This window comes from Suricata suricatta, chromosome X, assembly GCF_006229205.1.
Source record: "Suricata suricatta isolate VVHF042 chromosome X, meerkat_22Aug2017_6uvM2_HiC, whole genome shotgun sequence".
NCBI classification, from domain to species: Eukaryota; Metazoa; Chordata; class Mammalia; order Carnivora; family Herpestidae; genus Suricata; species Suricata suricatta.
The window spans coordinates 102,331,794-102,345,998 of NC_043717.1; the positions used below are offsets into that span (position 1 = coordinate 102,331,794).

Here is a 14,205-nt window from a genome sequence, read left to right on the forward strand (position 1 = left end):
TGAGTTAAAATGCTTTCGAATAATTTTCAACTCTATGTAATTGAGGGCAAAGAGTGAAAAAGTAGACCCACATCTAACCAGAGAAGAGGATGTAACAATAAACTAACCTTTGTGTTGCATTTGCTGGGCTCAAGAAACAGCCTCAAAATGGAAATGTAGGACTGAAATCATAAATATAAGCCCATGTTATCATTGCCAGTGCTAGCTTGTTACTACAGTGCTACCGTCAATGTCACATACAAAGGAGGTTGTTTCTCCCTTGGTGAAAAAAAAATGAAATAGCAGGGACTATTCTTTTTGGAGTGCTGACACAAAACAAAAACACTAAAAATTAGAGGGCTTTTATGTCTCTTTTAAAATGATGCTTCATCCCTAACCAGTATTTGGGGTTATTGATTTGTAATTCTAATATCCAGTAGATATCATCTATTAATAATTAAGCTACGATAGATCAAGCATGTGAATGTTGGGGACAAAATACATATTTAGTCGTTTTGACTCACTTGACAAATGACCTTTAGGATATAAACCAGAGAAGAAGTATCTTGCTCCAAGATCATCTAGTCCAAGCTCACATTGAAATACATTTTCTTGAATAACATCCATCGTCCTTGTCAAAACCATTCTCACTTTGGACGCTTGTACAGATAAAGAACTCTGTAGTTTGAAATCTAGCTCATTCCAGTTATGGGCTGCTGCAAAACCTTATGGAAAATATCCTTATGCTACATTGGAACAACTCCCTGAACCTCACCCACAGATCCTCATTCTCTTCTTTGGAACTTTCAAATAGAACAGCATAATGGAAATAGCATTATCCTGTGAGTCAGGAGGATCAGGCTATAGACCAGATTGGTCTTCGAAAGTTATTTGACCTTGGGCAAGTCACCTTCTCGCTCCAGCCCTAGCTGCTCTTCCAAAAGAAAAAGGAATTGGGATGAAATGATCTGATTTGCAAATTGAAGGAGTAGGTTTACTCTGGTCTTCTGTGATGGTTCTTGAACATGTGAGATGACTATTTACCAACAGGCTTTTGCTTTAACCCCATTCTGATAACCTTTAAGGTGAATGAAGACCGGTGCATTCTATAGGAAGAGCATGATGTTAGAAACTGGCCTTCTCCAGTATGTTTATATTCAAATGAGCAGCTGAAATCAGATACGCGTTTGAGATTAAATAACCAAGTGAGTGCTCACACATCCTACATTGCAACCCCATCTAAGCGGCCAAGATGACTGTGCAGAGAATGGAAATGTTGTTTAGGAACTGACTCCTACTTCCCTTATAATGCACATATTATAAACCTACCAAAAAGCCAACAGGTTTAAAGGAAGATAATCTACCTCAATGTAATTTTAATAAAATGCCCGCATTTTGGTTCTCTTACAAGCCCTCTTTTCCTGAGGACAGACTACTTCTCTTCTTAATCCTGATGGTTTCCAGTACACATCTCTGTGTAACTGCTTAGTTACATATAGGAAAAAAAAGTGCTTTGTGAATTTTCGCGGTGAGAATTGATACAGCAGCATTTCAGCAGCTGTGCCAAATCTGAGCAAACGACTATTTTCTGAAATAGAGAGTGCAGGAAAAAATAACAGCCATGTTTATGGCAACACATGGCAAACCTGCCCACATGCCAGCAATAATAAACTTCTTGAGTTATTGTGGGGACTCCAGAGTGCAAGCTGATTTCTTTGAGTCCAGCTCTGGAGTTAAATAAAACAAGGTGCTCCGATGCCAGTACAAGGCGATCCAAAACGCAAGAAATATCTTCCTAAAGGTAGCTTTCCCCGCCTCCCCACCCCCCAGATAACTCATTCTATCTCATAATTATTTTTGTGTCAGCAGGACTTCCTTTTAAATCCATCACTTACTGTACTAAATTTTCTATAGTTCTGGAAGTTATAGAGGGAAATGAGCAGATAGAAGTGTGATGATTCTTTTTCTAAAAATAACTGCTGAGTTTCCAGGATGGAATTATATTCGACTTCGAAGGGGAGCTAGGTATCAGACAACTAGTAGCTATTGTGGGCTGGGAGATGACTGGTAAAGAAAAACAAAGAGAGCAACGTGGCGAATATATTCCATTGACATGTACCCTGGATGTGGTAATCCTACAATGGCAAATACACGCTGGACATAGGATCCTAGATTAGTTTGTGTACTGCCACTAACAAACCAAACGGCAGTGAGAAAAATATTTCCCTGAGCTAGGCTGTGCCATAGATGATGTTGGCTGTTTATACCAGCAGAAGAGAAGAATTTCCAGCAGGGAGGACTTGGCAAACATGATACATCCTGCTATGGAACAAGGAGACCCATGGCAGGGACATGGCTTCCCCGGGGGGGTTCTCACAGGAAATAGCTTTCGAAATATGCACTTGGTAATTTGTATTGACATCCAATTGCTGAAGAAAAAAAAAAAAAGAATGGCTTGGCAGCTTTAGGAACCCAAATGTTTGTATCGATTTATTTTGCTTCCTATCAAAATTCATTGTATGTACCACGTGTGTTCCCCTTCTTATTCTTATTAAACACAGATACTGCTTATTGTTTTCTACAGCTAGAGCTCTGCCGGGAGGCCCTGACACCAGTCAATCCGTGATTTTAGTTATCCCAGGAAAAAATTCCATGGGAGCTGACCAGTGAATTCTTTGAAAACATACGAATTCTAGTGTTGTCAATACATTCTGAATTTCACATATATTCACAAGAAATAAAGCAGAGACAGAGAATAAGGAGAAATAAGTCTAAGATTTCACATATATTGTGGTGGTGATTCTTGTTAAGTAATCGGATCCTAAGTGCTGATAAGCAGACGTTGGTTTTTGTTTGTTTGTTTTGTTATTTTTGTTTTGTTTGTTTTGCTTTTCTCTGAATACTCCTTTGCCCTTATCTTCCCTGGTCTTAACCCAAAGAACCCACAGTTCTTTGGTCACTAATTTGCATCCTACTTGTTCTTTTCTTTCTTTCTTTCTTTCTTTCTTTCTTTCTTTCTTTCTTTCTTTCTTTCCTTCTCTTTCTTCCTTCCTTCCTTCCTTCCTTCCTTCCTTCCTTCCTTCCTTCCTTCCTTCCTTCCTTCCTTTCTTTCTTTCTCTTTCTTCCTTCCTTCCTTCCTTCCTTCCTTCCTTTCTTTCTTTCTTTCTTTCTTTCTTTCTTTCTTTCTTTCTTTCTTTCTTTCTTTCTTTCTTTCTTTTTAACTCCCATGTTTCTAATCAAATCCTTACCCCGGGGTTCTTTATTTTGGATCTAGATGTCTCTACACGGTTTGGTGAATAATATTTGTGGGTAATCATATTAGCGCCAACATTGATTTGTACCTTGGGTGACTACCTGGGAATTACCCATGCTTACAGATTAAAGGATGATAATGAGGATAAAGTTAATAAGGAAAATCAAACCCACATCTGAAGACAGTGGACATTACTGAAATCCTAGGAAGTCCTGGAAGATAACTGGGCAAACTTCCTAATATATATGAACACAGCGGTTACGTTTCCATTTAAAATGAAGAGAAAAGCAAGACATTGATCCTTTGGGCTGCAATACCTACTTGGATGTGGTAAATCTAGGTAAAGGCAAAGACCTTTTATTTGTTTATACCAACTAAGTAATTCCCCAAGGGAATTCACTATTTGTGTATTTTTGCATGTGATTCCTGTGTGCGTTGGGGGTGGTGGTGTGAAGGAGAGACACAGACCTGGCCTATTGTTTGCTTTGGTTTGGGTTTTCTTATAGACCTGGCCTATTGTACAAACTAACAAAACAACTGCATCAGCAAAAAAACCCCAAATCATTTGCATTTCTTCTTGATATTGAGCTTTGCCAACTCCACACTAATAAATACACTAAATGGCTACAAATATGACCTATTAAGAAAAGACTTTTATTAGTGAAAACAGCATTAAAATAACTGAATAGCAACTCCAGAATTTTACCACAATGATTCAGTTTACATGAAACAATAATGGAAATATACATTGCAATTCTTAGTCGGGAGAACTGAGCTTACTATGATTTTCAAAGGCTTCCATGAGCAGTATCTGCTGCACAGCATACCTTCCTCGGGCTGTTAACCAGCAGCCTAGGACACGATCTAGTATTGCCAAACAAGAGATATTTTGTATTTCTTCGTGACATAATCATATAATTTCTCTGAGGACCTTACATGAGCTTTTAAAGTTAAACAAGCGATTTCTCATTTCTGATATATTATTGAGACCACTAGAATTTCTATTTAGCCGGTGTCTACAAAAGCAAACTAAGGTGGAGGGCTGAGTAATTCTTTCTTGGATCTCAGTTCTACAGTCAATGGATCTGATAATTATTATGATTTAATGAAAAACGTGAATCTTTTTATATGTTTGCATATAAAGTACAATCTTCACAACCAATGGAAACTAAGACAAAACAAAATTCAAAATTAGATTAAGGGCACTTTTGTCCAAAATAAGGTATTCAAATTCATTTAACCTCTCAGTTGCTTTTAATTTAACAAAAAACAGAGCCTCAGCATATCCAGAATTGAGGCTTAGCAATTATCGAGTGAATTTGACATTTGTTGACAGTTATTCCTGGTAAGTGAAGCCACAAACGGGATATTTTAGTTCAACCCATCTGACCATAGTGACTAATTGAATGAGCACTGGCAATGAAGCCAAACCTTCATCTGATACCACTTGTCCACATAACTAAGTGGCTGGGACTCAAAGCTCTATGCTCAGTAACTCACAAAGAACTAAAACATGAATGTATATCCCGTGATACATAAAACATTTTGTCCAAAAGCACTTGTACGTGCTATCCATGCTGTCCATTCCTTCAGCATAGCTAGGGATAGACTTAAGACCACAAAACCCTTAATGTATATTCTCCATTTCCCTCTCTCTTTGCATCTCTTACCATAAGGAAACATGCCTTTAATTCACTTTATTGGTCTGTTTTTAATTTTTGCTGTACATGATTGGCTTCAAATTAACCGTAATGCACTCAGGTCATTTTTTCTCGACCATAAAACTCTGGTAAAGTGATAAATTGGTGATTTTGATCATCTTTGAAAGAACCAAATAAAAAATCATAATCCACCCCATAAATGGGCAACTAACTTGTAACCTGCCAGGCTGGCCATGGATTATAGAGGTTCTGAAGTTTTTGTAAGCATATTGATTAATGGGAATGGACTGCCAGGGGAAAGGAATACAGATTGCAAAGATGTTTGGCGGGGAGAAGCATCTCTTAACATAGCAATTAGTTTAATACAAACAGTTTTCTAAAGCTCTGTATCTTACCCTCAAATCTAGGTGAAAAGATCAATTTGCTTCCCACTTTATTTCTTCTGAAAGATAATGGAAAGATAAATATATTTCACAAACTGTGGCTTCAGAGATACCATCATAGCAAACAATTTTATTAATACTTCCATAAAAATGGCATTTAATAAATTCTAATACCTTGATGTTATGAAAAGCAAACGAAACTCATCAAAACAGTTTCTTTCTGTGATTTACATCACCTTTTATAGCATTGCTTGATTTTTATCTTATAAACTAACCTAAAATGCTAATAATCAAATCAGGGTAAAAACAGTACAATGTATTTTCTTTACTTTATTTCAAAATAGTGATTATAAATACATTCTTAATATATTTTCTCCCCAGCTCTTTGGATGCGACAATAACAAAAAAAAAAAAAACTCACTGTGCTCATTTCATACAATGTCAAAGTACAAATCATGCAAAAGATATCATAGATTAATATTACTGCCATACATTTCTAGATGGGTTCTGTTATTTCTGCAATACCCGTTGACATTACTCATGAGGCCATGCCCTGTGTAACTGATACATCCTTATGGCTTAAAGAAACGAAAAGTTTTTAAAAAGCAACAACAAAAAAAAGCTGGTCTTAAATGATCTTCTAATTAATATATTTATTCAGTTTACTTTTTAGAATGGAAAACTAAATGTAGAATATAAATTGCCTTATAGACTTGACTCACTGTATTTTAATAGCTGCTTTCTCATAAAACTACACAAAGATTTACTTTTCAAGAATTGAATCATCTTTATTGATTTCATAAAAAAATAATTTAAAACTTGATTTATATTACACAGACATAATATATTATCTCAACCCCTCCACTAATTTCATATGATCTAATCTCCTTTGCAACCATTCTAACCGAGTCCAAGCATATGATACAATGCCAAGAAGCCCATGATGTGTCAGACCACATTAGAAGTGAGCACTTCTTGGATTTTCTAGATCTGAATCAAATTTTACTGAAGATGCTGTACTGACATATATTTTGCTCCTCAAGGGGTTAAACTAACATCAAGGTTATAGTTGAAGCCAACAAAATGTAGATACAGTATTTTAACTGCTGTTGCACTCAACTCAAAACTTATGCCTAACTACATTATCATAAAATGTACAAGTAGAACTAATGAGAGGCAAGTGCAAAATAGTATACACTGTATAATGTAGGCACAATGACTTCAGTTAAGGAAAATAGATCAGCCTTAACCAAGGATTTGTTACTGTCATTCACTTACAATTAAAACCTCCAAATAACCACACACATTTAAATTACTCTGTAAAAAAAGTGAAACATTTATACCTTTCAGCAGAAGAGTATGAGATAGCCAATATGCTACAGCAAGCTTTAAGATGGCGGTAGGTCCTCTTGCCATTGACAACTGCAGAAACCTTGAAACATCTTCAAAGCCTCAACACACTGAATAAAAGGCATCATGCCAATGACCTATTATCACCAGATCATGGATAGAGCTTCCGGTTCCTTCCATAAGTGTCTACTTAAGATTCCTCAATCCATACTTTATTGACAGGATAAACTAAAACACTTTCTTTGAAGCCTTTGCATCTTTATCCTGTCAGTATGCATTGGGAGCCCTTTAATCCATGAATGCCTGCAAACATGGTAACGGCATATGAAAAGTCCTTGTAAAACTGTAGATGAAAACACGCTATTGGGCACACATCTTCATGTCTTTTCTCTCAAGATCAGAAAGCAAGTATTTGTATTTTTTTAATATTCATATAAAGTTTTCACAGACATTGTCATGAAAATTAAAATTACACATTAAAGTTTTAAGAGCACCAGCACATACATATGGAGACAATTTCTTTTGCTATTTAAAAAAAAATCTCCAAATTATTTATATGTATGCATATATACTCAAATACACACACACACACACACACACACACACACACACACACGGGCGCGCACGCACACACACCCTCTAAGAATGCCAAGTTGTTTGTTTATCTTGGAACAAACATATAAAGCCCTGAAATTAGTACTTAATAAAGGGACTACTGTTACAACTTTAACTGTAGTATCATTTTGGAAGCTGCACCAAAACATTTGCCACTGGAAGTTCACGAAATATGTCTATGTTTACCTTCTTGGTCATCTTACTGATTAACACAGTAATTCTAAGAGATGGAGCACGAAAGACATACATATGCAGGCAGGCCAAGAAGGTAATGTGTTTCGGGATGTCACTTTGCAAATTGAGAGCTCCTACAAATCTTCAGATGTCTCCCATTACCAAGTCTTCCGTTCCTTTGACCAATTTTGACTTCGAAGTTAACAAGCTGGTGAACCCAGGTTTGCACAAGCAAACACAGTGGCATATCATCTGTAGTTGCAGACTGTGAACCCATTGGAGACCAAAGAAAGCATTTTCCAGTGTGGCTCTGATAGCTGACCTTACCGTGATGTTCACTGCTCTACTGGATCATCTTATAGTAGTCGAACGATGACAGGACAGGATACTGATGTGGACGAGATATCACTATTAACCTTACTCATTAATTTTGTCAATATTTGTAGTGAGAACTATTTGAAGTAAGCTCGTAGAATCCTGAAAAGCAAGACAACTGATGGCAACTAACAACTGCCCCAGACACGATACTATAAAACTAAGGAAACCTATTTTAAAATGCACAGTTGGTAACAAATTTGCAGATAATATGCTAAATTCTCAAGAATAGCACAGAACTGGTTTGTTTGTGTTTTTTTTTGTATTTTTGTGTTTTTGTGTTTTTTTGTTTCTCTTTAAATGATACCTGATCACAATGTCCAGAATATTTCTGTACACGTAAGCTTCGGTTTCAGTTTGGTATATTTTTCCTGTCTAAATTTATACTTACTGATAAATTCCCTGTGATCAGGAAAACAAGTCAGGCATATTAAATACATATTAAGGAGTACATATTTTCCTATTTAGTATACAAAGTACTTCATAAATATGAATTATGTTACAAAAATAGCTTTGGGTGCGCTCACACGGTAAGCACTTTGCTAGTTTTGGACAACCTTTAAGGATTGTGGGTATTTCACATAACTGAGAACAAACTCTAATGTTAGTTTAATTTGAGCCTTGTTTAATTCTGAGAAACATCATGTATTTCTTCAGATCACCACAAACGCTATGGAACTCAAGTTGATGTTTTTCTTTTGGGTTTTATGTATAGACAGGTAATGCTTAAAGTGTTCAAATTTATTTTATAATTATGTAATGCATGGTATATTTTAAAGAAATATTTGCACAATTTAACATTATAAATCCAGCGGTTTCAAGATGCAGGCCATAAAGTTTACCAATTTTACAAATACTATCGAATGTTCTCTCTTTGCATGCTTTTTTTTTTGTTGTTTTGTTTTGGGTTTTTGTGTGTTTTTTTTTTGTTTTTTTGTTTTTGTGTTTTACTTTTCAGATAATCTTTACACAGAGTTGTTACAATGCCACAAATCAAAAGGATTTTTCCAGTTCCACCAACTTAATCTACGTGCAAGATGAAGGACCCAGCTGAGGTACGAACACTGGTACCAGTTTTCTTGGGTCTGCTTTACAAAGCACAAAGAGACGAAGGTTTTGCATTGGGGTACAAAACAGATTTGCCTCTTGAGGTTAAATTCAGTGTTTTATGTATATAAAGCATCCCTTTGGCAATAGAGTTTGCAGTATCCCCACAGGACTCCACAGTATAGGTTTTATGTAGTAAAATCTATTAAGGAAATTCTCTGCCACTGGACACATCTTTTGCAGCTACAGTTAATGAGACACTCTTGGAAGCGCCTGCCTCTATGCCTATTGATAATATAGTATTTGGAAGTTAGGAGTCAACAAAAGGCACTTTCATCATTAAATAAATGTCCTCTGTATGAAGCGAGATTGCACGACCTAGATCTTGTTCAAAGCTGTCTGCTCCTCCAGGACCTGTAGGTAGTCGGGGGAACTCTGGAGTTTTGCCTTCAGTTCAAAATACTCACTGCCCTTCCTTTGCTCCACAATGATTTTACTGTGGTTGCCGCCTATCAGTGACTTCTTGTTTTTTTTGTCTTGTTGTTTTTCCGGATAGCGGATCTCGAAGCCACTGACACCTATGCTGTTGTACTCCTTTTTGCTTTCGAGAAAATTCTGAATAAACACATTGGAATCCCTGCTCGGGAATAATTCATCCAGCTCGTCGATTGTGCTCAGTCTCTTCCTACTGTCCGCATGTAACAAATCTTTCTCCTTGTCGGCCGCATTCCTCATCATGACTTTCTGTCCCGGAGGGTCTGAGAACATGAAGCCAGTTTCAGACTCTTTCAAACCACAGGTGTGGCTCTTGCTCATCTGTTCTATGGTTTGTGGGATGAAGGCTTCTGTGCTCAGTCCGTCTTTTTTATTGGTCTTGTGCTCGTGCTTCCTGAGCTGCAGCTGCATGGAGCCGCAATCCGGGTTCCCCAGGCCTTCGTGCTTCACCGTGGGCTTCTTGTTGCGTCGCAGCACGAAAACAAGAAGGCAAAAAGCAACAAACACCGTTAAAATGAGGACCACCAAGATACTTAAGATTAGAATAGACAGAGGTACTGGGCCACCAGGAGGACTTCGAATGGGACCCAGCGGGGTGGTGAACGTCATGGCAGGTGCAGGGCTTGTGAATGGCGCAGATGGCTTGTTTAAGAGTTTGGGACATAAGATTTCATTTTTGAGGGACTTCAGTTCAATGTTGGCAAACTGGACAGGTGTCTCACATTTTAGTTCCTTCACCACAATCCCGTCATTCAGCTTCTCCAGCCACAGCTTCAATGCCACCAAGTCACACGTACAGTCCCAAGGGTTGCCCTCCAAGTCAATCTGTGTCAGAGACTGCAGCTGATCGAGGACCCCGCTGACCGGCAAGTACATGAACTTGTTGTTCCGCAGGTTCAGTCTAGCCAGGGGCGCTCCCGAAAAAATGTAAACGGGCAGGCTTTTTAAGAGATTGTTGTTTAGATACAGTAACTGCAAATTGGGCATGGAGTCGAAGGTGCCCGCTGAGATCTCCTTAATCAGATTGTACTCCAAATACAGATACTGCAGGTTATGAAGGCCTGAGAAAATTTCAGGGTAGAGTCTTTCAATCTGATTGCCATTGAGATACAGCCTGCGCAAATTAGTGAGATTGTGGAATACATCTCCCTTGATCACGGTAATCTGATTGCTGCCTAAATGCAGCAAATCCAGTCCTTCAAACTCGGCGAAGTCTGAAATGTCCACATCTTTGATGCTATTGCCATTGACGTGCAACTTCTTGGCATTTAAAGGTTTCGGGACCAGTTCAGACATGGACTGTATGTTTTTCTCTTGGCAGTTGACACTCAGTCCCAAGTCTGAGGGATGTGTTTTGCAAAAGCAAGGGGCCGGGCACGGCGTCAGGGGAGGCACCCTTGTTTGGTAAGACACGATCTGACTGAGATTGCGGTTGGAGAGGGATTTGCCTGCCACAATCCCAGAGATCTTGGACGGGTTTGTTGTTTTCGGCGGTTTGGTCACTAATCTGTGTAAGGACGTTTGGGTCGTGTGGCCATTGGGAGTGGTGTAGCCATTCTCCAGCTGAGACGGAGGCAGGATTCGTACATCAAAATCACTGCCCGTGCCCATGGGGCATAATTCTTGTTTGTTGGTCTCTTTTAAAAGCCTGCCATACAAGTCACTGGGCGTTTCACAGATAGCTTCTCCTATGTAAATGTTATATGGCATATTCTCCAGCCATGCTTTTAAAGGCAACAAGTCACAGCTACAATTCCAAGGATTGTCCTCCAGCTGCAGTTCGACGACGCGGCCTATGTGTTCCAGGACCCCGATATAGGGGAGCTTCTGGATTCTGTTCCCTCGGATATCTAGGTGGGTCAAAGATGCGAATCGGAAAATATTATCAGGAAGGAATGAAATCAGATTGTCATTAAGAATGAGAACTTTCAGTTTGTGGAGTTTATTGAAGGCTCCTCGCTCAATATACTTGATTAAATTGTAGTCGGCCTGGAGATACTCCAAGTTCTCTATGCCAAGGAAAGTGTCAGCTCGGAGAATCTTTAATTCATTGTTGTTCAAGTGCAACTGCTTTAATGCACTGAGCCCAAGGAAGGCTCCTCCCTCAATGTTCTGTAGTTTGTTATTTCCCAGCTGCAGGGATACTGCGTGTGAAAAATTCAAGAATGTATTCGGATAGAGGATATTTAAAAAATTGTTTTGGAAGTTGAGGTGATAAAAATTAGACCAGGGCGGTTTCAGCTGGTTTGGTCTGTAGACAGAAACCTTCTCACAGTTGACATAGAGCACATTCTCGACTGACACGCAGGAGCACACATTGCAAATTTCCACCGATATGTCAGAATCTGCATTTGTTGAAGAAATCAAGGCTGACAAAATCAGAAAGAGCCAAAGAAACATCTTCTGGCAATCAGCAAACAACTTTATGCTTCTGAATAAAGAGAAATAATCTACAAAATAAAAAGAAAACATTTTTTCAATGATCATTACTTGAAAGATTATTTGCGTCTACATCACACCATAGTGAACACGGGGCTGTAATTACCAGCTTTGTATTTTTCTGCAAGTACTCTCACTCAGTGGAACAATAATCAGCAGAAAGGCCATACGTTTTATTTCCGTACGTGGGCTTTATACACATCTTACGTGTGCAGAGCACACCACAAACAACAGGAAAAAAAGGGTTGATTGTGCTTAAACCTTAACAATCTGAAAATCTTTTCTCTACACTCACCATCACATTCCACCTCTGAACACAGACCCTTCGCAACTCTGAGGACCTATCCCAGACCATCAACTGTGCCTTTTGTAGTTTGCACCACAAAGGCATTTCAATCTGTCCAAGTCTACTCTGTGGGCTTTGGCTAGATAAGAGGCCTAACAGAGGAGATATTAGAGGCTCCACTGGAGGAGCCGCTGGAGGACAGCTACGGCAGGATTGGGTTGCTGTAGAGGGGACTGTCAAAAGATCAAGGCAGAAGTAGCCTTGGGATGAGATCTGCCTGAGCTCAGCCCACGGGTAAGCACTCTGCCATGAATCAGTCCACTCTTGTACATGGCTGCCTTAAAAACACACATGACTCCGTGAGGTTCTAGAAAAATAACCAAGTAGGAAATGACCACATTTTAATTTCAAGTAGATACACAGTCTCTAGTCTCTTGTCAGTCATCTCCCAAACTGGGGGCAGGGGTGGTGGGGCTTTTGTCTCTGGGTCCCTGAAAGCTGGAGAGAAGGCTGCTTACTCCTGCACTGTCTAGCTGACGTCCAGACAGCTTTCCCACCCCAAGAACGGGCTGTCCTGCCTACCTGGCCCACTTCTACTCCTTTCCATGCCACTCTAAACCCAGGTCCAACTGACACTTGGCTCAGATGTTTACCTCCTTCACTTTGACCACAGACTAGCACTGCTGAGGAAGAGGAGTTCACAGGCTACAATCCCTGAGTGGTTTTATCTGCAGCACCAGATACATTTAGTACAGTCAGGTGTGTCCTAAAATCATCACTTCCTAAACATCCCCTCCCAATCTCACCACCTCAAGTCTCTGTCTATAAACAAATCACAAATCACTGAGTGGAGTTTAATGCTTAGCAAATTAACCCGTTGTAGCCAATTCCTGAAATACTGCATGCATATACAAATATATGCAATGTTTCATGGGAAAGAGTGAAAGGAAAAAGAAGCGCTGTGCATTTTATTGATGCAATTTTAGCCATGTGAGTCTTTTTCACTTTGCATGGGAAGCTGGCTGCAATTTCAATATGGTTACCACCAAATATTAATTAAATAAATAAATTACCCAGGAACACACAACGAGGGCACGTACAAAGAAGTGTAGCACAGAAACTCCTTTGTTTATTTTGCCCACGAGGAATCAGCGAGTGGTAAAACCAAGCATGTCTCAAGGTAGGCAATCCATTAGCCACGACCCAGAAAGATTTGCATTTTAAGTTGTCTGGTTCAGAATACAGCCAGCACTGCCAAGATCATGGTCGCCTGTCATATAGCCACGCATTTCCCCCATTCACCGTGATAGTTTGACTGGCAGTGCAAAAAGAAGTCATAAATTCTTAAGTATGACATCATCCAAGCCAACTTTCATTGTAAAATCAAAATTTCACATGACCGTTTTGCCTTCCTATAGATGTGGTTTTCAACAGCTATTCTGGTTCAGTTGAGTCATTTCTTGTTAGTACCCTCCCCCCCCCAACCAGAAATCAACCAAACTAAAAACAAAACAAAACACAATCCGAATAACCTGAATTCAGTACAAAAACAAGAACAGAGAGCATCAGCAGATCTGAAATTGCATAAGGAGCTGCCCTCCTCCTCGTAATTTCTACTTTAAGTAGCATGGGAGAAAGAAGGCGCAAGGACGAGCTAGGAAGTTCCCCAGTGCATCTCCTGCGAAACAGAAAGCCGCAGGCAGCTAGAGTGTCAAGCAAGGGAGAGGGGAGCCAATCGCCCGGGAAGAGGGACCAAAAGGGCAAGAGACCTTGGAGAGAGGAGGAAAGAGAGCTAGAAGGGAGCTAGAAAGAGAGGAAGGGGCGCTGAATGGCAGCGAAAGAAACCGCACATTCACAAGACACCGCTAAAACATGCACATTTTAAAAGCAGGGATTAAAAAAAAAAAGGGAAATAAGAAAAAAAAAACCCAGAAAGTATGAGTTGGGTACCAAAAGCCATCTCTCAGGCTGCCGAGAGCAGCGCGTCTCCAAAAAGCGGCCCCATCTACCTCGCCGTCTCCGGATCTCCGGGCCCCGCAAGACGCTCGGTCCCACGGCCGGCCGGGACCGCACCGAGCCAGCGAGCCTGCCGGCGGATCTGGCAGGGCCACCGGGGCCCCGCGCCCGCGCGCCAGGACCCGGCCTGCG

The 14,205-nt window shown here is 39.8% G+C and overlaps 1 protein-coding gene across 1 annotated transcript; it reads right to left on the reverse strand.

Annotated features, from left to right (window-relative positions):
- Positions 1 to 3,865: 3,865 nt before the first annotated feature.
- SLITRK4 (SLIT and NTRK like family member 4) lies at positions 3,866 to 11,777 on the reverse strand. Its single transcript, XM_029930964.1, has one exon. It carries the CDS (start codon positions 11,730 to 11,732, stop codon positions 9,216 to 9,218), a length of 2,517 nt encoding a protein of 838 aa, XP_029786824.1. The 5' UTR covers positions 11,733 to 11,777; the 3' UTR covers positions 3,866 to 9,215.
- Between the last annotated feature and the right edge of the window lie 2,428 nt (positions 11,778 to 14,205).

What these genes read in the sequence shown, in the direction of transcription:
- SLITRK4 (XM_029930964.1), bottom strand. Translation starts at nt 11,732, where the DNA reads ATGTTTCTTTGGCTCTTTCTGATTTTGTCAGCCTTGATTTCTTCAACA.